The 21,084-nt window shown below is 37.3% G+C and overlaps 2 protein-coding genes across 4 annotated transcripts in view; both read right to left on the bottom strand.

The window, feature by feature from the left end:
- Window positions 1–1,138: 1,138 nt before the first annotated feature.
- irf1a (interferon regulatory factor 1a) lies at window positions 1,139–8,500 on the bottom strand. Its single transcript, XM_005915017.3, has 7 exons — window positions 7,446–8,500; window positions 7,163–7,262; window positions 2,958–3,137; window positions 2,700–2,873; window positions 2,556–2,608; window positions 2,229–2,319; window positions 1,139–1,615 (listed from the first exon to the last, which is right to left on the bottom strand). Exons 1-7 carry the CDS (start codon window positions 7,533–7,535, stop codon window positions 1,497–1,499), a joined length of 807 nt encoding a protein of 268 aa, XP_005915079.1. The 5' UTR covers window positions 7,536–8,500; the 3' UTR covers window positions 1,139–1,496.
- Window positions 8,501–8,629: 129 nt separating this feature from the next.
- The window catches only part of LOC102312453, a 36,074-nt gene continuing 23,619 nt past the window's right edge, over window positions 8,630–21,084 (bottom strand). For 2 of the 3 annotated variants that reach the window (XM_042214303.1, XM_042214309.1), the window contains exons 5-13: window positions 20,708–20,850; window positions 20,461–20,623; window positions 19,828–19,925; window positions 12,506–12,550; window positions 12,259–12,421; window positions 11,490–11,583; window positions 11,292–11,370; window positions 10,662–10,735; window positions 8,630–10,574 (exon numbers count right to left, since the gene is read on the bottom strand). In XM_042214303.1, coding sequence (XP_042070237.1) covers window positions 9,572–10,574; window positions 10,662–10,735; window positions 11,292–11,370; window positions 11,490–11,583; window positions 12,259–12,421; window positions 12,506–12,550; window positions 19,828–19,925; window positions 20,461–20,623; window positions 20,708–20,850 — 1,862 coding nt within the window. In that variant the 3' untranslated portion in view covers window positions 8,630–9,571. Of the gene's footprint in view, window positions 10,575–10,661; window positions 10,736–11,291; window positions 11,371–11,489; window positions 11,584–12,258; window positions 12,422–12,505; window positions 12,649–13,453; window positions 13,603–14,439; window positions 14,561–14,643; window positions 14,709–14,797; window positions 14,913–15,200; window positions 15,220–19,827; window positions 19,926–20,460; window positions 20,624–20,707; window positions 20,851–21,084 lie in introns of those variants that run through there. The other variant, XM_042214313.1, reaches the window with a different exon arrangement.

Here is a 21,084-nt window from a genome sequence, read left to right as displayed (position 1 = left end):
CCCATAAATAACTATACAATGTCTCTAATAGTAATCCTTGATAGCAGATTCACTTTATCAACATCTGGTATTTTTATTGCACTCTTGTGAAGTGTTATTTGCACTCTGCTTGTTCTGCTGTGATAGACCCGAATGTCTTCTGTTAAAAAGACGTGTAAATTAAAAACACTAATGTATTTGTTAAAGCATATGTTTGAAGTTTTTTGGTTTTAGCCAGTTATAGCAGTTAGATAACTCTGTTTTCAGAAATTTTAGTTTTTATGTTGAATTAATGCACAGTAGCTCCCGTTTTCTTACAAATGGCACATTGGCTTAGTAATTCCAACATGTAAAGCTGTGTTCAAGATTAAAGATTTAAAGCCTTAATCAAGATTTAAAGCTACAACTTTAAAAGCTGTGCTCAAGATTACAACTTCGAGATTCAAGCTGTATTCATTGGTTACATGGTTTCATATCTCCTAACACAACAAGGAATGAGGTGAAGCAGATGTTTAAAAAAAATAGAAATGTAACATCTGCTCCTTGTTATTCATCACAGGATTGGGTTTTGGATGCTTGTCAATCACAATGAGTTATCATACTCCTCACATATTTCAGGATGTAAACAATGTGCAATAAATGTGGGGGGGAAAAAACTAAATCAAAAAGTAGAAACTTGGCAGCTTTTTAATCACACACTAAAATTCAGTATTTTTTGCATTCATTTTTATATACACACAGGATGTCAAGAATCCTGACAAGTTCATGCCCTTGTGTAATTTGTGTATTTTGTAAAAGCAGGTTTATTTATATATATAATGTAATATATAAACAAATAATATACACAAAAAACAACATGGGTATTATTCACTAAAACACACAAAACACACTGAACAATCTATAGCCTTAAAAAAGATACAAAAAACAAACAAACTTGTATTTCATGTTGGAAAGTTTTTTTCAAAAGGTAGTAAAATTAATTTACAAATGTAGAAGTCGCACACATATTACAAATGGACAAGGATATAGGATACACCGTATTGTAGATTGGGTCAGCTTTCTGTGAATGCAGGTAAAGTGAGATTTGAACTCCACTCACAAACACAAACCTACAAATTGTTATTCTTTGTTCTTTGTTTATTCTTTGTTCTTCATTTACTGGCTAAACATCCAGTCAAGCTCACTGAAACGGGCGAACAGAAACTGATCCTGCACTGCGATGAAATGAGATCTGCGAGCTTGGGGTCATTTCTGTGAGTGTTAGGCACTAAATCTAAACATAAGTAATGTTGACAGAGGTAAAGCTTGGCTTGGAACTGGATCTTCATCCCAGCATGCTCAGCAGAGAGGATGACAGAGCAATGTTCCCTGCCCTCTCGCATTTCTCCTATTTCCTGCAATTAGCTTATCAGAAAAACAATAAGAGGGAAACGGATGAAGGTTAGCAAGAAAGCTTAAAAGAAAAAACACACAAAGTAAACACAAAGAGAAGGTAGATGGAGTTCTTGGGTGCACAGCTATGGCATCAGTGGTTGCTGATGTGTGGACCAGTCGGAAAGTTCCTTGATGTAGTTTGGACCAAATAGATCACTGCAGTTCTCTGTGTGCAGAGGATATGAGTTATCATCTCCAGGACCTGAGAAGCATAAAATAGCACATAAACACACAGTCATGGCAACAATCATGGCTGTTATCACACCTTTAATGCATTTAATTTTATCCCACTTTACAGATTGTTGCATGTACACATAATATATTGAATTTGATCTGTCAGGCTTAACGTTCATCTACCTAATAGAGCTGTGTTTGTTTGTTATTCTCATAGTCTTTCCCTCAGTGTTACTCACCCCAAAATCCATATTTATACAAAAATATATAGTACAACACACTTCCTGTTCATGTTTACATTTACTCTGTCCGAGTAAAATTAAAACATTTCAGGATGTAATTTAATTTAATCATTAGTTATTATCAATCTCTGACTCTCTTCTACAGTGCATTTCTCTGTCTTCTCTGTATTATTCTAGGGGGTTTACCTTACAATACAAAGCGCTTTAACTGTTGCTGTGATTTGGCGCTATATGAATAAAACTGAATATAATTGGAAATGTTTACATTAAATCCACATACAGTAAAATGCTGTACTGCAGTTTAGTACCGTGAAGTAGAAGGGTTATGTTTTTTCATATTTAAGATTTCATTTAACTATTGACTAATAATACTTTGCAGAAATAAAATAAGCGTCATACAGTGCCAGTGGTTCCAGAGATTGTGTGTTCTCCATCCTCTCTGCTCCCCGGTCTGGTTCCAGAGCTCAGTGTTGTTTAAGTGATCCATCAGCTGCAGGAAACAAAACACTGAAAGTTAGTCAAACAGATATACAGAGCAGCACATACAGAATCAAAACTGCAGCAAAAAGAAATTCCCAGGAAACTGATCTTGGTTAAGTCAAATATGATGTAGTTCAATTACATAGCAATTATTTTTCGTTTCCTGAGGAAAAACCGCATGTTTTTGCAAGAATACCAAGACTGTTGGTTTGCATTTGATTAGTTAGCATATTTAAGATATAGTACCTTAAAGACGGCCTCACTCTGTTCCTGGTCCACTGGTTTGGCGTCCCACATCCCTGCATACCAACAAGAACCATCATCAATCTTTTCAAAGTGTCGCTTACATCCAAAACACCAACAGAGCACTTTAAAGACAAAGCATCTCACCCTGTCTTTGAATGCTGGTAAATGTGTTCTCTGCAACAGCTTCCACCTTCTGTGGTATGTCTGTAATGGGCCTTGTTGTTGTGGGTTGCCAAATCTGTGTGTTGTGCATGTCATTAGATGTGCATTCACTTAAACTGGTCTGTCTTTCTCTGGATCGGTCGAATAACCGCAGCCCTGAGAGGAGAGAGAGAGTAGGACTGAAACATGAGGCCAGTGTTTGCAGGTAAAGTTGGGAAATACACTTTAAGTCTATCTTACCTCTTCTGCGTTTCTGTGTTTGTGAGCTGGGCAGCATCCTGTAGACTCTGTAGGCATTACTGCCTCTCTTTTTGCTGTGCTCTCGCAGCTCACAGATGTCAGGCAGAGAATTCAAGGCACAGCGGAAATTTGCTTTCCATGTCTTTGGATCTGGCTTATCTTTGCCTGGATGGTACCGTCCTAAAGAAGCATATACAGAAAGGTTAATGATAAAGTCAGAAAAAGACTGTGGTCAGGTGTGTGTAGCTAGGGAAGTCTGCGGTGTGTATAGTTTTAAATACAGACTTTATTTAAAAGCTGCACACAGCAAAAGCACGTCTTCTAAACCTGCAATATTTCTAATGGCCAACAGGGGGCAACTCATCCGGTTGCAAGTAGCCAAATCGAAAAGAAGTCAATGAGAAACTGATCCTACTCATTTCACAAGTGACTTCAGTAAACATCCTCCTTACTAGGCTATGGATGGCCTCAGTTATAAGTGTCACAGCTTCTTTGTTACAGCATAATATTTGTTTTAAAAATCATGGTCCCAGTTAGAGTGACAACAAAACAGAATACGCTTTAGGGCACACCTTCCTTGTGATTTACTAGAGATAATCATACTCATGGGTGTGCGTAATTATAGAGGCTGAAAAATAGTCCAGAAAACAATGGAAGGCAGCTACAGCCAAACTCTTTATACTGTTAAATAGAGTTAAAGGTGTGGCTGCACCTATTAACATACTTAACAGTAATATCACAATTTGGAATGTGTGAAGTCCTTAAAATATAGTCAGATGTGTCTTATAATTAAGGAAACTCAATTTATTAAATTTTGTAAATCAACAGGAAGTACAAGGAAAATGAACTACAAGTCTGATACAGAAATTGTAGTACATGTAGCAGTTTCTTGGTTTCTGATTGAAGACAAAAGAACATGGAAATAACACACTGACTGCAATAAAGAAAAAAAATGCTACCAATTTTGTATAAAACAGTGGATGTAAACTATAAGGCCCTGCAATAACCGATATAGGCAATTGCTCCATTATGCTCAAACATTTTTTTTATTGTGTGGAACTGTGGGGATCAACCTTTAAATGTACCTTTAGATACTAATTATTAACAAGCCAAGTTACTGTGGTCCCACCAATCCACTGTTTCTAAAATCTCACAGCATGGGCTTTCACGATTTGGTTCTTTAAAAAGTTGCGCAAAATCAAAGTCCATCTCAGACTGTGTACAATTATTTTTTAGTCTAAGATTTGAGAGGTATTTATATTTTCACTGTACAAAAAGCTAGAAATAAGAACAATTAAATTTATCTTGTTGGGGTAAAAATGTGAACTAATCCTGCAATTAATTTTTGGGTTTCAAAAGAATGATTTACGAAGATATTTTTTAGTGTTATGAGTGAATTATTTTGTATTTGTTGTTTTCTTTTCCTTTTCTAGGGTAGGTTAGCTATAGTGAAACAAATGTAAGCCAGGCATATATAAGCATTGCTTCTGCCTGAACCTGTTCAGTCACTTGTCAGTACATAGATAGACTTTATGTGTACTGTAACAATCTCTATTTATGTGATTGCTGAATAAAGTACGTTTTGTATAGTAAAAATGGGGAAGAAAAACACAGCTGTGGCCAGAAAAACAAAGTTTTTAAAGGGAAATTCTGATGTAGTTTGACCAGTGTACCTATGTCACTATGCCCTTTTTGGTTTCCTCTCATTAAAGTGAATAAAGGGAACAAGAAGTAATACAAAGCACATATCAACGTAAGCACTGCAAAATTCCTGAAGCCTTAAACTAGTACCAAGGAAAGGACCACACGGTAATCTTCAGAGACTAGTTAGTGGTTGACTGATTAGTTTGAAAATCACAGCCTTTGGTTTCAACTCTTTGTAATGACACTAGCCCAACTGTCAATAAAAACAACAAGTAATCAAATCAGAACCAGTGTATGCATAATGTTTGACTTGTTCCCTAGTTCCGCTTTGCCAAATTGTGTTATTACACACATTTAACACATGTTTGTACCACAATATGCCACTAAGGGTGTAAGTCCACTGTTTGGATTGGAATTTCAATGTATTTTTTTTAAGATTACATTTTAATTATATTTACCTACAAATACTTAAAGATAGTCATAGAAAAAGAAGATTTTTACATCCTTATTTTTGCTACATCTTTATTTAATATTCATTGTGTTGATGTGCATGGATGGTCTGTTTTTCAAATGCTTCTTTATTTTACCAATAGAAATGCGAAAAGGACTGTTATCCCTTACAAGCATTTAAATCTCCTTTTTTGTAAAATAGCTTTAAGTTAGGCAAGATAGGCAAGACACTCCCAAAAAGTGTAAGATGGGGGGAAATACATTTTTTCCTCTCTAAATCATTAACAAGTTACAAAATAATTGAGATACTTATGCAGTACTTAAATGTACTCACAGTAAAATTGTTTCTTTGTTTGTAAAACCTTGATCTGTTACCTCTTTATTCTAGTGTACCCATGTTTAAGCATTCAAAATTCCATTTAATTACAAAAGAACTAAACCCTTAATTGCGGGCACCATTAATGAAGTGTTACCAAGATTCTCCATCACCTGGTGCCAGACCAGGCTTAATGGTGAATCGTTAACATCATTCATCATTAACCCTGCTGTCAGGTGACTTCATCCAGTCTATGGTCGCCTTTCTCAAATTTAGCACAACAGTTTAACTTGGCTCTCAGCCAGCCTTCTGAAAAGAACTGTTAAAGTAATAAAATCACCGGAGCTTTAAGATCCACTATGGATCACTTACAGCAGACAAGGGCTAACAGGAATTAAAGGGGCACAGGCAGCGGCCACTGAAACCTCCCATTCATCAAGGTTTCCACAAGTCATGTCAAAGACCTTTTTTTATTTAAGACATTAACTCCATGTAGCTTTTTATGGTTTGTGTTCAAATCAATTTAGTATTTATTTCACACCGTGTTTTTACACAGACAGTTCATGAATATGTTTTGTCTCTTTTTTAGAGCTTGTTTTTTTTAAGCCTTAATGTTGTACTTTGACAGCAATTCGATCGCTTTGAGCATTCACAGCAAGTGAACTGGAGCTTTCCCATGATGCAGATGCAGTCATAAATCGCAACTTTCCCAAGACGGAAACATGTTTAACACATGCGCACATGCACTTATGTTTCTCTGTGCATTGACCAAAACAATAATGTGGGGATAGAAGACTATGAAAAATATATGTTTTATATTCTGTGAATTGTGAAAACTGTGTGATCCACTAAAAGGAGTGAGGAAAATTACTCAGTGTTATGTATTAAATTACTAGAAGAAGGTTATCAGACTACTCATGAGAAGATATCAGTTAAATGATCTGGGAAGATAACATGTATTAGAATGCTTCAGTTTGGAACTGGAGAGCGTCAGAAGGGACTTACATGAACTGAACTGACATCCCTAACGCCATTGCAACAGCTTGTAGTGCCAACTATTTACCCTTAAAGAGACCATGTCTATGTTTGATTGGATAAGGCTTGTTTTATTTGAAGTTGCCGTCAAGCTCTCATTACTTAGCTGGAAAGTAAACAGGAATGTGGTAGATCTAGAAAGACTGAGCAACACAACCGTGGAGCTCTTCACTGGAAACACTTCTAGAACAGAAGAAACCGGTCTATAGGCAAATCTCATCAGGGTCGTTAAAACAATGATTGCAATGCAATTTAAGTAGCATTTAGAAACTTTGTATCTGTTCTCTAAAGTATGTAACCCTAAAAAAATACATTCCGTGTTGAACATTCCCATGACTTTGTTGTTTTTGTTTTTGCGAATAAAGTAATTATCCTGATCTTTTTGTTAGATGTATATTTTTAGGTGAGCATATCAGCTCCCTAACAGATCCCTGATCAGACTTGTAATAATTTTTATTACTATTTACTGTAAAAACAAATAGATATCTTTATAGTTCAACGCTAATATCAATAAAGCGCTGAGATTCTGGCCCAGGGATTGATTTTGGTAGTTATTTGTGGGATGTTCCTGTGGTTTCTGTTTGTAGTTCTTGTTGCTCTGTATTGAAACACGAGGGTGCAGTGAAAAAAATGTAGCATAAGAACTTTGTTCTGATCAGTAAGAGCGATCAGTACAACAGATGGATAATAAAACAGTCTGAATTGAGCCGAGAAACAATCAGATGAAACAAATCACATAGTGTCAGTGTTTTGCTCTTACCTGTATGCATGGCCCAGCTCCGGAAAAGGGTAGCATCTCTCTCAATACTCCAACCATGGCGAGCGGCATGTTTCCATGGGATCTGGAAGATTCGTGCTGACTGTTGAATGAAAAAGAAAACAAACTGTGATTAGTTGTATTATTCCCAGGATTATATAAGAATAAATGCCTTATTATGTTTACCTACTGTGATTTTAACTATAGGAAACTTTCCGAACCCCAGTTGTATTTGTATATGTGTGTAGGTGTATCTAGATATGGTGGTAAGAAGAAGGTGATCTACCTGGTCCAGCCAGCTGACTCCTGGATACCTCCCAGACTGAATCTGTTCCTCCAGCCACGGCCTCAGCCTGAGCCGGCCTTGTTGTTGCATGCTCCAGTCTGTGCTTCAGGTGAGTGGAAAAGGTGGTCAGTACAAAAGCAGGAGTTTCAGCAATAACAGAAAATTTCTTAGGAGCTCAGATTAAATCACAGGTTATGCTGGGACACCCTTCCTACCTGGCTGGTTCTTCCAATCAGAAGACTCACAGTTAACACGATCCTGCTCCTCCTCCAATAGTCTACCACACAGGCTCTTCCTGTTACAGAAAATATTGTATACTGCATGTTATTTGCTTCGAGTGGAGTTGAATTGGAATAGTGCGGTTATAGGTGGGAGGAGAGTTGTAAAGCTGCTTGTACGGGTTTTTTAATCCTTTTCCAATAGTTGAATATAGACAGAAATGCTGGTTTATTAACCAGTTGTTTACAGTTAATTTAAAATAACTTGTATAAACATGGGGGAAAAGGTAAATATATATTATGTTTGCATGATATGTGAATTTTTGTATATGTCAGCTGCTGCAGAAAGTCAGTGTCAGTATATTTTTTATTTTGGCTTTATTAAGTCACAGCACAGTTACTAGATAGCATCTATTCATGTTAAGACCACAAGGTGGAAGCACAAGCAATGGTGTAGTAATGGTGACGTTCCCTTACATGTTGCAACAGGGCCTCGACTTTTTAGTGTACATGTTCAGTACAGTTCAGTTAAGCATGAACATTTCTTTTAAACCTATGCGCCCACCACTAATACTGAGCACAGCCACACACATATACATACACACAGAAGCAACAGGATACAGAACACACATATATGCACTATGTAGTATAGAATATAGTGACTTTCACTCACCATAAATGCTTGATGTCTTTATTTTAAGTAGCACATAAACACTAGTTTACATTAGTCCACTGTCATGTTTAAGTACACATATTTACTACATGGGGATCCAAAAAGCAAATAACATGTATCCTACTTAAGGTATATACTTTTGAATTGTATTTTGCATTATGGTCAATTCAATTATGTATAAGATATAATCTCAAAAATGCATTACCAAATTTCATTGGTGTACCAAAGCACACAGCGGACAAAGCTTGTTGTGGATCATTCAAACCTGTTTGTCTCGTTGAAGGAAACACAACTCAGAAGTATTCACATTTATTTGAACTTTTTTATACAACAGAAAATTATTAAGATTCACATCACCCAAATACAGAATAAAGTTGTTTCTTTCAGTTGCATATATTAAAAAGTAACTATGTTTTTATTTTGACAACTACAACATGCTGAAGGCGATGACGTGTGCTTCTGTGGAAACAGATCAACAGTTCCAAAGAAGAGCAATGAGGAAGTAATTTCATAACTCTGAACAGCAGCCCTGAAGGGCAGATAAGTGTTGCGGCTTGTTTTAGTCAGAGAGTGCAGCCATTTCCAATGTAATTCCTACTTAAAAGGTTTAGACTTAATGGGCAAATTGTCTCTCTTTTCTATTCTTTTTAAACTGAGATTTAAATGAAAACTCTAAAATGGCTCAAGGGGATTACCGAGTTGACATTTTAGACAGATTTGATACAGCTTAGTTATCTCAGCCTTTATGCATTTAAGGAATCTGTCTTCAAAAAGAAATGCAGAATGACATTTAAAAACAAACGGCAACACAAACCAAACTGAACAAAAAGAAGAAAGAAAATTCACTTTGTTCAATATCAGATGTGGAATGTAGATAAATGATGTGATAGGAGCTGTTTAGCCTATTCCTTTGTAGAAAACAAATACTGAAAATATTAAGGCTACAGGCGCATACTGGTTGATATCTGATATCAGTCATTTTATGTGGAAGTTTCATGGACACTTCACAATTTTCAATCAAAAACTTCAGAAAGAAAGTATTTACAGTTGAAATGTTTTCAGAATGAATACCTGTGGATGCTCTATATTGAAAATGTATACATTTATATGTAAAAGCAGGACTTACAGTGTAAAGATCCCATGCAGTGCAAAAAACAGACACTAATTGGGTCTTGAGTTACAATTTTAAAACCGTTTCCAAGTTCAAGAATGAACCATAGGTCACAGTCACAGTGCTACACAGCTTGATAGCCAGCATCTGTAATTATTGGCACAGAGTGGTCAACAGACATTAAGGGGGGGAAAGGTATTTGGAGCTGCCCGCCCTGGACATTGTGGATAAAACCTGGAAAGACTTCACTTAAGATGCTTTGAGGAGTCTTTTTGAATAATTTTTCGTACTCACCATTTCCTTGCTCTAAAAGCAAAATATCAGGTTGCTTCTCCAGACTTGGAAGTGCCTGGTAGTCATCATCCATTGCAAGAAAGCTGTTTGACCCTTTAGGCACACAACCATAACAGGGATTTTCATCACAAATTGTGACCTCTTCACCTAGCTTTGGTTTACCACTCATGACCTCATCAGAGCTCTCAAACTCTGCCTCAGCTCTGGATGAAAATTCACAAGAATCAGATGCGTTAGTCCCACTAGAGACAGAGGACAAGCTGGTGTCTTCTTCATACGAAAATGTCCCAGAATCTGCTTTGTAGGATTGATATGGCATGTTTGGTTGCCTTAGAAATGAACCAGAATCTTGCTGAGCAGGAACTTGACAAGATGGTAGCAGCTGATGAGGACAAATTTCCATGTCGCTCTTACTGGGATGGTAATCGGGGAGACAAAGCATTTCAGCCTTCTCCTGTGCCTCCAAGTCGCCCGTCATGGCCTGATGTTCAGAGACGGGGATTAGGAGGGAATAGGTTTTATTTTCAAATACAGATGATCCTGAACTGGTGTCATTAGCTTGGACACTACACGGACTGTAAGGAGCTGAGCATAAATCGCTTTTTTGCATATTCATTAATTGTGTAAGGGGATTGGTGGCCACTGGTGATATAGGGCTAATATTCAGGAAAAGTTTAGAAAGCACATCATGAACAGCTTTAGTGATAGGAGGTTCTTCGTTCATAGTCTCAGGGGGTTCGGCATTCGCATAACTGAGATCGGAGGAGCCCGTGCTGATCCCACTGGTTTGCTGAAGGCTTCCACTGCTTGTGTCTGTCAGTGACATCTTCGACCTGAGTAGAGAAACAATTACTGAAACTGCCAGATAAAAATCCTCAAGAAAATATCTTGTAATGCTGATGAATAGAGCCAATACTGACCCCAGTTTACTGTCATCTGGTATAAGGGGCTCAATGCAGATAGTGGAGGTAATGGATGGCTCAGGTTTTAAGACCTAAACAAAGGGGATGAACAGTGTTAAACATGACGCAGGTCATAAATTCAAGCTCAGCTGTAATCCTGTCAGATTGTGTGAGAAGTACTATCCGATATAAGGTGCAGGGCGCCGTCAGTAAATGTTATACTCAGTGAACTAATTAAGTTGTTATTAACTTAAGTTGTTAAGTTAATACTCAATTTTGCTCTACAAAATTATATTAGGACATTATGCTGCTACTGTTCTATCAAAATTTTAAATGAATATCTTCATATGTGGCTCTTATTTTTCCTAAAAACAAATTTAAGGTAAAAAAAACAAAATCTGGTAATTCTTTGTTTTTACATTCATCGGGTCCCAATATGCCCAAATATCAAAGAAAAATTAAAAATGCATGCCGTGGAAGACTTCAGGTCTTAGGAGGTTAAGGACAGAACATAAATCCAATGAATTGCTACTAATGAAGAAGTAATGAAAAAAAATTAATAAAAATTTCCCACAATTATTACTAACAAAATACACGAGTGTAACATTTGAAGTCAGAAGCTTTTAACTAGTGTGAAATATGTCTCACCTGTTCCTTGCTTGGATAAATATTAAGAAAGCTTGGATTTGGAGGTTTGGTAACTACATCCCACCAGTTTTTTTTAAACCTAAAAGGAAACGTTAAAAAAATAAATCAACAAAAAAATTAAAAAGTTCTAGTATTTAGGAGAAATGTGCACTGGCAGAAACTGGCACAAAAAACAAACTTTTTATATGCACAACCTACTTGACATAACAGCGACACATAACAGCGCTTAAGATGACGGCAGTAATACTGAGGCAGATGATGATAACCACGGGCAGGTAGTGTGGGGAGCGAGCTGTGAAGGTAGGCGTTTGAAAAAAGTTTAATGCTTTTTCTATTTGTACAGAAAATACACAACTATGAGCAAACACTACTGTATACAGACAAAAGTATGAATCAGCTTTTGTATTTTTTGTTATTTCCAAAAGCATAAACAAAACCTTTGTGACCAACAATTCAAGCAAAAATGAAAACAGGGGAGAGGATAAACATGATAATGAAGAACAGGTTCAATTTGTATTGTGACATAAGTCAGGAAGTTTAACGCAATAACCACATTATTCAAAGTGTTTGGAGAAAGTACATATTAACACTAATGCAAATAACAAATGTGTGTGCACTCTCTGGAACGTAAATAGAAGGACATGACATCATAGTAATTCTGTTGTTTTGGAGAAAAATTCAAATGAACAAACTGAACCTTCACAGCAAAGTATGCATCGCTTTGCTTTTGAGATATTCAAGGATCTTTTATATTTGAATACAGGACATTGTAGTTCAGCTTTAATGTTACAATCTGAGGAGCTCATCTCCACTTTTCTCTGGAGACAGCGGCTTCCATGAAAGTTAGTTTGAGAGTTAATATTAAAACTCATTATTTTTCAGCTGAATGTGTAATAGAAATATAATTCGGGCCTCTTAACACGGTTAAGAAATACAGAATTTACAACTGAAAAAAGACAATACTTACCAGTTTGAAATTCCCACTCTTTGCTACTGTCACTGAACTTGCCACTCAGACTTAAGAAGCTTTTCACGCTGACCACATATGCTGAACTGGGATCCAGGTCTTGACCTTTTATTGCATAGTAATTTAGTCCATCAACTGTGGCTGGTTTGAAAGGTCCAGATGTCTAGTATGGAGGAACAAAAATGAGTTTGACAGTTGCCCATGTTTACATCTCCAGAACAAATAGTTACTGTGGCATTGTTCCTACCTTTTCTGTTTCTCCTTTTTTATAGTAAGTCACCACAGCAGTCATTTCATTGTTTATAAATCCCTCCATGTTTGACGTCCACATGACTTCAAATTTCCCTTCGAGTTCATTGACTGATTTGATTGTTGGAGTTTTTGGTTTTACTGTACAGAAACAGAAACAAGAGCATTAAAGTGAATGTTTGTTCGCCCGGTCTTTCTGGCAGATGCAGAGTTATGGGCTGTAATTTAAAAGGTCCTCACATACAAGGTCTTAAATAATCAGGCCCCATCTTATCTTAATGACCTTGTAGTACCATATCACCCTATTAGAGCACTTCGCTCTCGCTCTGCAGGCCTACTTGTTGTTCCTAGAGTATTTAAAAGTAGAATGGGAGGGAGAGCCTTCAGTTTTCAGGCCCCTCTTCTGTGGAACCAGCTTCCAGTTTGGATTCGGGAGACAGACACTATCTCTACTTTTAAGATTAGGCTTAAAACTTTCCTTTTTGCTAAAGCATATAGTTAGGGCTGGACCAGGTGACCCTGAATCCTCCCTTAGTTATGCTGCAATAGACGTAGGCTGCCGGGGGATTCCCATGATGCATTGAGTTTTTCCTTTCCAGTCACCTTTCTCACTCACTATGTGTTAATAGACCTCTCTGCATTGAATCATATCTGTTATTAACCTCTGTCTCTCTTCCACAGCATGTCTTTTATCCTGTCTTCCTTCTCTCACCCCAACCGGTCGCAGCAGATGGCCCCGCCCCTCCCTGAGCCTGGTTCTGCCGGAGGTTTCTTCCTGTTAAAAGGGAGTTTTTCCTTCCCACTGTCGCCAAAGTGCTTGCTCATAGGGGGTCATATGATTGTTGGGTTTTCTCTGTATCTATGAAGCGCCTTGAGGCGACTTTTGTTGTGATTTGGCGCTATATAAATAAAATTGAATTGAATTGAATTAAAGAAGTCAACATACTGTTCTCTGTGACACTGAAAACTTTTGACTCCGTGACGTTGCCATCTTTCCAGATAGTTGCTGTGTGAGTTTCTCCAAGCACAAGTATCAGTCGGAAGGAGCAACAACATTTTCCAGTGCCACACTGTTGTAAAAAGCAATTCTTCTTACTGTGGGAAATAATAATACAAAATGTTTAAAACAAATGATATTTATGACATCTTGTGCTAATTAAGCTAATATTACGTTTTTATGTACAGCATTTTCACCCAATGCCTCCATCCCACATTTTTATTTCCTCTAGCTTAGAAAAGCCAGTGTTTGAGTCTCACAAAATCACGGCTGGAAAATGAAAGCATTCCCCCTGAAATCCCAAGATGATCACTAGATAAAAGAGGAGTTGAAATGGAAGAGTTAGGCTCCATAGTGTGGTGGTTTACACCTTCGCCTAATAAACAAAAAAATGTGCTGTTTTATTCTGGGAGGAGACAACCCCTTACGGATCTCGAGAAAAACAAAACAAAACCAAAGCTCCAATAACATTGCTGCGGAGACCCCATGTCAATAAGGGAGCGGCCAAAGGAAGTGTACAAATACAAAAATCCACTAACAAGAAGTACAATATATATGTTCTTCACGTGAATGTTAATATTTATCATTTTATTTACTTTTATTTACTTTAGTTCAGCATTATAACATGCTTCACTTTCAGTTTGTTAGGATCATTTCTGTGAGGATCAGTCACCCCTAAAACAAGCAGGGACACAACAAACAACCAGCAACAATACTCCCGCATATCAGTCCAAATATGCATCCACATAATGAGTCAAAGCAAGTACAAACCCGCCGAAAGAACCCGCTGTTACAGTCCTTGCTCCGCACACTAAGTCGACAGTTCAGAGCCATTAACAAAAGCAGGATCCACTCAAAGTGACGCAGCTGGTTTAAATGTCATCAGGTTAATATTAAAATTAGACTAAAACCAAACAAAAACATCTCAGTCATACCCGTCTACACTCTGGAGAGTCAAACTGTACTCGGTGCAGTTTTGTAGCTCCAGCTGACACAACATCAGCTCGTCAAAGTCGTTGGTACAGTCAAGACTGGAGTTAGTTGTCTGATTATTTCCTGCACGAAACATAAATTATAAATTGTGGCTCCTTAGGATTTCACACATAGAACAATTAATTCGTTTACTGTGAGCTACATACCAAAGGGAACAGTCACGATGTGCCCTAAAAGAAGGAAGATAACAGAGATCCTGTTGCAGACTCGTCTGGAAAAGAAAAAGGGAAAGAGAGATCTTTTCTTTCAACAAACATGACGGATTCAGTAAGAAAGACAACTTCAAGTTATTCAGTTTACCTATTTGAATCCATTGTAAGATGACTAGTGCATTTTTTCTGCTATGGAAAATACACAGCTACGGTCTATATCCTGGGTACGCGAACGCTGCTTACGCCCGAGTCTCACAGTCTTCCTGTTATGGGAGCGATAGAAGGATATATTGCGCCACATTAGGGGAAGTCAGTCCTACTCACATTTCTTTAGAAAGACAGAACCGTGCGCATAAAGCCCACAACAGTAGCCGGGGTGCGGCGAGTCGACTTAAAACAGCTACTGAAATCCCAGTGTTTGTGTAGAGTGAGAAATTGGGTTGAAATTAAAACAAACACCCCCGACAAAAAAATAAATATAACAAATAAAAAAAATGGACATATGAAGATTTAGAGCAAACATTTAAAGCAAGCATCGATATTTTTCCTACCACATCACAGGCACCCGTTAACACGTCCCTCTGTACTGTGTTGTGTGGTTTCTACTCATGTCTCCTGTCTTTTCTCAGCTGTTAGCACATTGAGAGCATTTATTGTGAAAAGTGAAAGTGACTAATAGCATATGTTGGCCTATGCCCCACAGAGGAATGAATTATCTGACACAGCCGTATTGAATACGCTTAATGAAATCTATTTAATACTTCAACAAAAATATTACCAACTTTGTTGGTAATGACAGCTTTGAGGTGTCTTGTGTGGCCCGTTGTTCCACACAAACACTCTTCAAATTCTGAAGTTCTGTGGGCCTCTTTGATGAACTTTGAGCTTCGCTTCTTTCCACTGATTTTAAGATGGATTCAGGTCAGGTGATTGGCTGGGCTATTCTAGCAGATTTATTTTCTTTTTCAGAAACCCATTGAGAGTTTCCTCGGCTGTGTATTTGGGATCAATGTATTGCTGAAAGGACCCCCCTTATTTCATCTTCATCATCCTGGTCCATGGCAGCAGATTTTTATCTAGAATGTCTCCATACATTTTTCTATTTAGCCTTCTTTCAGTCATATGAAGAATGCCAGTGATGCTCTGAAAAAGAGCCTCACACCATGATATGCAGTGCCTGACCTCCAAACAATGTTTGTAGTAGGGGATCCAAAAAGTAAAATTTTCGTCTCATCTGGCCAGATTATACACGAGTGTATTTCACAGCCGTTTTTTTTTCTCTAAAAGTTGTTCCTTAAAATTTGAAAAAGCTTCAACATGCTTTTTCTTTAGCAATAGTCTTGTGTGGTGAATGTGCACACAGGCCATGGCAGTTGAGTGCATTACTTATAGTTTTCTTTGAAACCATTGTACTTCCTGCTTCCAGGTCTTTCTCCAGCAAGTGGCTTTTGACTTTTTGACAAATCTTTTGATAATTTATTTCACTCGATCTCTGAAATCTTGCAGGGATCACTTGGCCATGGCTGGTTTATGGTGAAATGATGTCCTCACCACTTCCGAATTATGGCCCCAACAATGTTTACTGGAACCTTCAGTAGTTTAGAAATTCTTCTGTAACCATTGTTTGTATGCTATGTACATTTGTTTTGCAATAATAGGGTTGCGAAGGTTGTGAGAGCGCTCACCATGTTTAATGAGAAAGCTTTTCAGAGACTATATGTTTGGACTGAACCAGCTAAACTTAATTTGTACTAAGTGAGAGTATTGCTTTCTAATTACTGATAGATTTCAGCTGGTGTCATGAAATCCCATGCTTTTTTTGCTTGCACCTCTCATTCTTCCTGTGTTGAATATTTTTTGCCTTAGTTATTTGTCATCATTACACATAACATTATGTGTGTGTTGGATTGGATGGGCTGCCTCTCTCTCTCTCTCTCTCTCTCTACACACACACACACACACACACACATATATATAAGGAGAAATCATTAAAATGAAATGAACATGATGTACAGAATTTAAATAAAGGTATTTAGTGGTTAGACTCTGATGGCGCGTCTTGGCGGAACGGTATCCCAGTGTTGATAGGGATTAGATCAGGACCACCTGGAGTTTAGACACTGGTGCGCGAGAGTACAAAATACTTGATGATGTAATGGTAGGTGCTAAACTTTGCCAAGATGGATCAGACAGAAAAAAGTTTTAGTTTTATTTTTCTGATTCATATATTAGACCAGATGCAATGTTGAGAAGAATTTGTGATCACATTTAAAAGGGAACACTTTTCAACTTCAGATGTACAGTATATACAAAAGATATCTGCAGTTCTACAGTTGTATTGCTCTACTGCATCATTTTGCACACTTTTAATCAATATATTCACAACTGTCATAAAATAAAATGTAACATTTTGCTTTGATGGGATCTTTATTTGAAAAAAGAAAACAACAACCAAAAAACATATTAATAGACATGTTATGATGCTACCTGTGCTACCTTTCTTTCTTTCTTTTTTTAACTAAATGTATTCTAAGTGACGTTTCCTTGTTTGAACACCAAATATGTCTTGTACTGTTCTTGTCCAAGAGTTGATCCTGAGTTAAACTAGAAGTGTTTTGGTAGTGTGGTGCCCTAACCCTAACCCCACTTTTAAATACACGGAGGGAAACAAGGAATAGCAAACAGGAGGGAGACACGGCTGAACCTAATTAACATGACGAAACAGGGATGGCGGAAAACTGAATACAGTGACACCAGACATGGACCTTCAAAATAAAACAGGAAATAGACAGACTGAACTTACAGACAGACTCAGAGACACAAAACAGAGAGAGCCAGAGTACAGGGACCAGAGTGACATGAGGAGCAAAGGAATCCAAAACCTACGAACTAGAAATACAAAACAGAAACCAAAACACTAGTAAACATGAACCAAGAAGAAACCACAGACTAATAAAAAATAATAATACAAAATCAAAACACCGGGTCACAGACCCAGGACCCTGACAGCAACCCTGCAAACTGTGATTTTGCATTTATCTTAGACTACAAAGTGTTAGCAGGCACCACTTTGACAGAGGAGCATCTTCCATTTTCTGTAATGATTCACGGTACACTGGATTAAGCAATATGTTTATGAAAAAGTATTAGCATAAGCTTACTGTATTCGTCCTAAACATTTACATTTTAGGAAGTGGTTTGTTTATTTCAAATAAAATCAGATGCTTTTTCTATGATTTTAGCTTAGCTTGTGTAATTTTACACTACACAAACAGCTTAATTTTCAAAGATGCCTCTGTCATAACAGCTCTGCATGAAACATGACAAGACAAGAAACAACAACAGCTAGTTATTCTGTAAATTTGACAGTTGATGAAAGATGAAATTTAGTAATCATAAGCTACAAGTCTGTGTTTGCTTTGCTCCTCTGTGCAAAATTTTTTAAGGTGATTCTTTCACATTAAACATGAAGCAGTGATTCATCGAAAGAGTGAGTGTGACACACGTTGATATTCCTTTAGTATTAGGTGAGTATGGATATCACAAGTGCTTAAACAACATAAAGAAAGTACGCTGAAGCATGGCGAGGTGGCAGGCAGGCAGGTGCATGAGAGGCAGAATGATGTGCCAACCACAGCTATATAATCGGGGAACAGAGAGCCCAGGAGTTCTCAGATGGCACTGATGAGCCTTTCCCCGCAGGGGTCATCAAACCTGTCAGTAGACATTGCAGAGAAAAGGATGGTTGGATTGTATTATGGGTGTGGATAACTCAACCTGGAGAACTAGACTGGGCTTAAGAGGCTTTGAGCGATAATGGTGAACTATGATGTAAATGTTTCACATCAACAAGAAACCCATCGTTGACATTTAATATTCTTCTTTTGGCTGCCTCCTGAATGGCTCATCTGCCTCCATCTCCTGCTGTTGCATGAATACTCCTCTCATACTAGTGAGTCTTCTTCACATCATCCACACTTTTCGTCTCCATATTACATTCTTTGTCCAACATATCCCTCCTTTCACTATCGCTCCCCTACACATGCATAAACCATCTCAGCCTTGCTGCTCAAATTTTTTTGTCTCCAAAACCCTTATATCAAATAAGTATTTTTTATTGGCATACTTTATGTATAAAATAATAAGGGTGTGATATCTTGTTGTATCTTGTAACATATACAGCATAAAAAGTGACCAGAAGATGTGTTGTAAGCTTCCACTCAAAATTTAAATAGGTGGAAAATGTTGAGAAAGAAAGTGTTGCAATGTGGCATAATCATGCTAGGCTGTGGTTGCGCCTGTAAAAAAATGAAAAAAAGTTTTAGTTATTTTCTCCTTTTTTCATATATTATATTATCTGTTGTTACACTGTGAATGTGTTCCATTAATGTTTTTAAAGTGTGGACTGAAAAATATGAAAAAAGGTCCCACAAATTTAGGAGGGGAATTGAAAGAAGCTCAGTTTTGGTTTGTGATTTGTCCGGTGCTGAAATATATATAAAGAATACACACTACCAGTCAGAAGTTGGGACATACCTTTTCATGTAATTATTTTTATTTTTTTCTACATTGTAGATACATACTGAAGACATCAGAGATATGAAAAAAGATATATGGAATTATGCAGCAAAGAAAAAAAAACTTTAAATATGTTTTATATTTTAGATTCCTCAATGTAGCCACCTTTTACTCTGTTGGCAGTGCTGCAAACCCTTGGCCTTCTCTCAACGAGCTTCATGATGTAGTCACCCGAAATGGTTTTCACTCTACAGGTGTGGCTTTAGGGTTCATTTGTGGAATTTCTTGCCTTCTTAATAGGGTTGGGAACATCAGTTGTGTTGTGCAACAGTTAATGGTTAACTATTGGATACATTTGAAAGGTCATAAAAAAATCAATCTGTTAAGAAAGTGTTAGGAAATTGTTGGGAGAGGGGAAAGGATTTTAAAAATAGTTTTGGGTGGGTTGGGGATGATAGAGCTGGAGCATTTAAAGTATATGACAAAGAACATTATTGTTGCCTTTAAGGCCTACATGGAAATGGAAATACATTAAGGTAAATAGATCATTATATATTAAGAATATTAAGAAGAGGAAATTTACAACAGATATTTGTCAAGAATTTTATAATAGATTGGAGAACAAGTACAGTGACTATTTACAGTCACCACAGAAGTCATTTCATTGTTTATAAATCCCTCCATGTTTGACGTCCACATGACTTCAAAATTCCCTTCGAGTTCATTGACTGATTTGATTGTTGGAGTTTTTGGTTTTACTGTACAGAAACAGAAACAAGAGCATTAAAGTGAATATTTGTTTGCCCGGTCTTTCTGGCAGATGCAGAGTTATGGGCTGTAATTTAAAAGAAGTCAACATACTGCTCTCTGTGACACTGAAAACTTTTGACTCCATGGAGAAAGTACATATTAACACTAATGCAAATAACAAATGTGCGTGCACTCTCTGGAACGTAAATAGAAGGACATGACATCATAGTAATTCTGTTGTTTTGGAGAAAAATTCAAATGAACAAACTGAACCTTCACAGCAAAGTATGCATCGCTTTGCTTTTGAGATATTCAAGGATCTTTTATATTTGAATACAGGACATTGTAGTTCAGCTTTAATGTTACAATCTGAGGAGCTCATCTCCACTTTTCTCTGGAGACAGCGGCTTCCATGAAAGTTAGTTTGAGAGTTAATATTAAAACTCATTATTTTTCAGCTGAATGTGTAATAGAAATATAATTCGGGCCTCTTAACACAGTTAAGAAATACAGAATTTAAAACTGAAAAAAGACAATACTTACCAGTTTGAAATTCCCACTCTTCGCTACTGTCACTGAACTTGCCACTCAGACTTAAGAAGCTTTTCACGCTGACCACATATGCTGAACTGGGATCCAGGTCTTGACCTTTTATTGCATAGTAATTTAGTCCATCAACTGTGGCTGGTTTGAAAGGTCCAGATGTCTAGTATGGAGGAACAAAAATGAGTTTGACAGTTGCCCATGTTTACATCTCCAGAACAAATAGTTACTGTGGCATTGTTCCTACCTTTTCTGTTTCTCCTTTTTTATAGTAAGTCACCACAGCAGTCATTTCATTGTTTATAAATCCCTCCATGTTTGACGTCCACATGACTTCAAATTTCCCTTCGAGTTCATTGACTGATTTGATTGTTGGAGTTTTTGGTTTTACTGTACAGAAACAGAAACAAGAGCATTAAAGTGAATGTTTGTTCGCCCGGTCTTTCTGGCAGATGCAGAGTTATGGGCTGTAATTTAAAAGGTCCTCACATACAAGGTCTTAAATAATCAGGCCCCATCTTATCTTAATGACCTTGTAGCACCATATCACCCTATTAGAGCACTTCGCTCTCGCTCTGCAGGCCTACTTGTTGTTCCTAGAGTATTTAAAAGTAGAATGGGAGG

The sequence above is a fragment of the Haplochromis burtoni genome, unplaced genomic scaffold (assembly GCF_018398535.1).
Source record: "Haplochromis burtoni strain Fernald_Lab_line unplaced genomic scaffold, NCSU_Asbu1 Contig_11, whole genome shotgun sequence".
Classification (NCBI taxonomy): domain Eukaryota; kingdom Metazoa; phylum Chordata; class Actinopteri; order Cichliformes; family Cichlidae; genus Haplochromis; species Haplochromis burtoni.
This window is presented reverse-complemented; position numbering and strand designations above follow the sequence as displayed.

Excerpts from the sequence above, each read along its gene's own strand:
- irf1a (XM_005915017.3), bottom strand. The coding sequence starts at position 7,535 with ATGCAACAACAAGGCCGGCTCAGGCTGAGGCCGTGGCTGGAGGAACAG. Across the intron at positions 2,320-2,555 it reads AGAGTGAGGCCGTCTTTAAG|CTGATGGATCACTTAAACAA; the intron begins GTACTATATCTT and ends TGTTTCCTGCAG. Across the intron at positions 1,616-2,228 it reads TCTCTGGAACCACTGGCACT|GTCCTGGAGATGATAACTCA; the intron begins GTATGACGCTTA and ends TATGCTTCTCAG.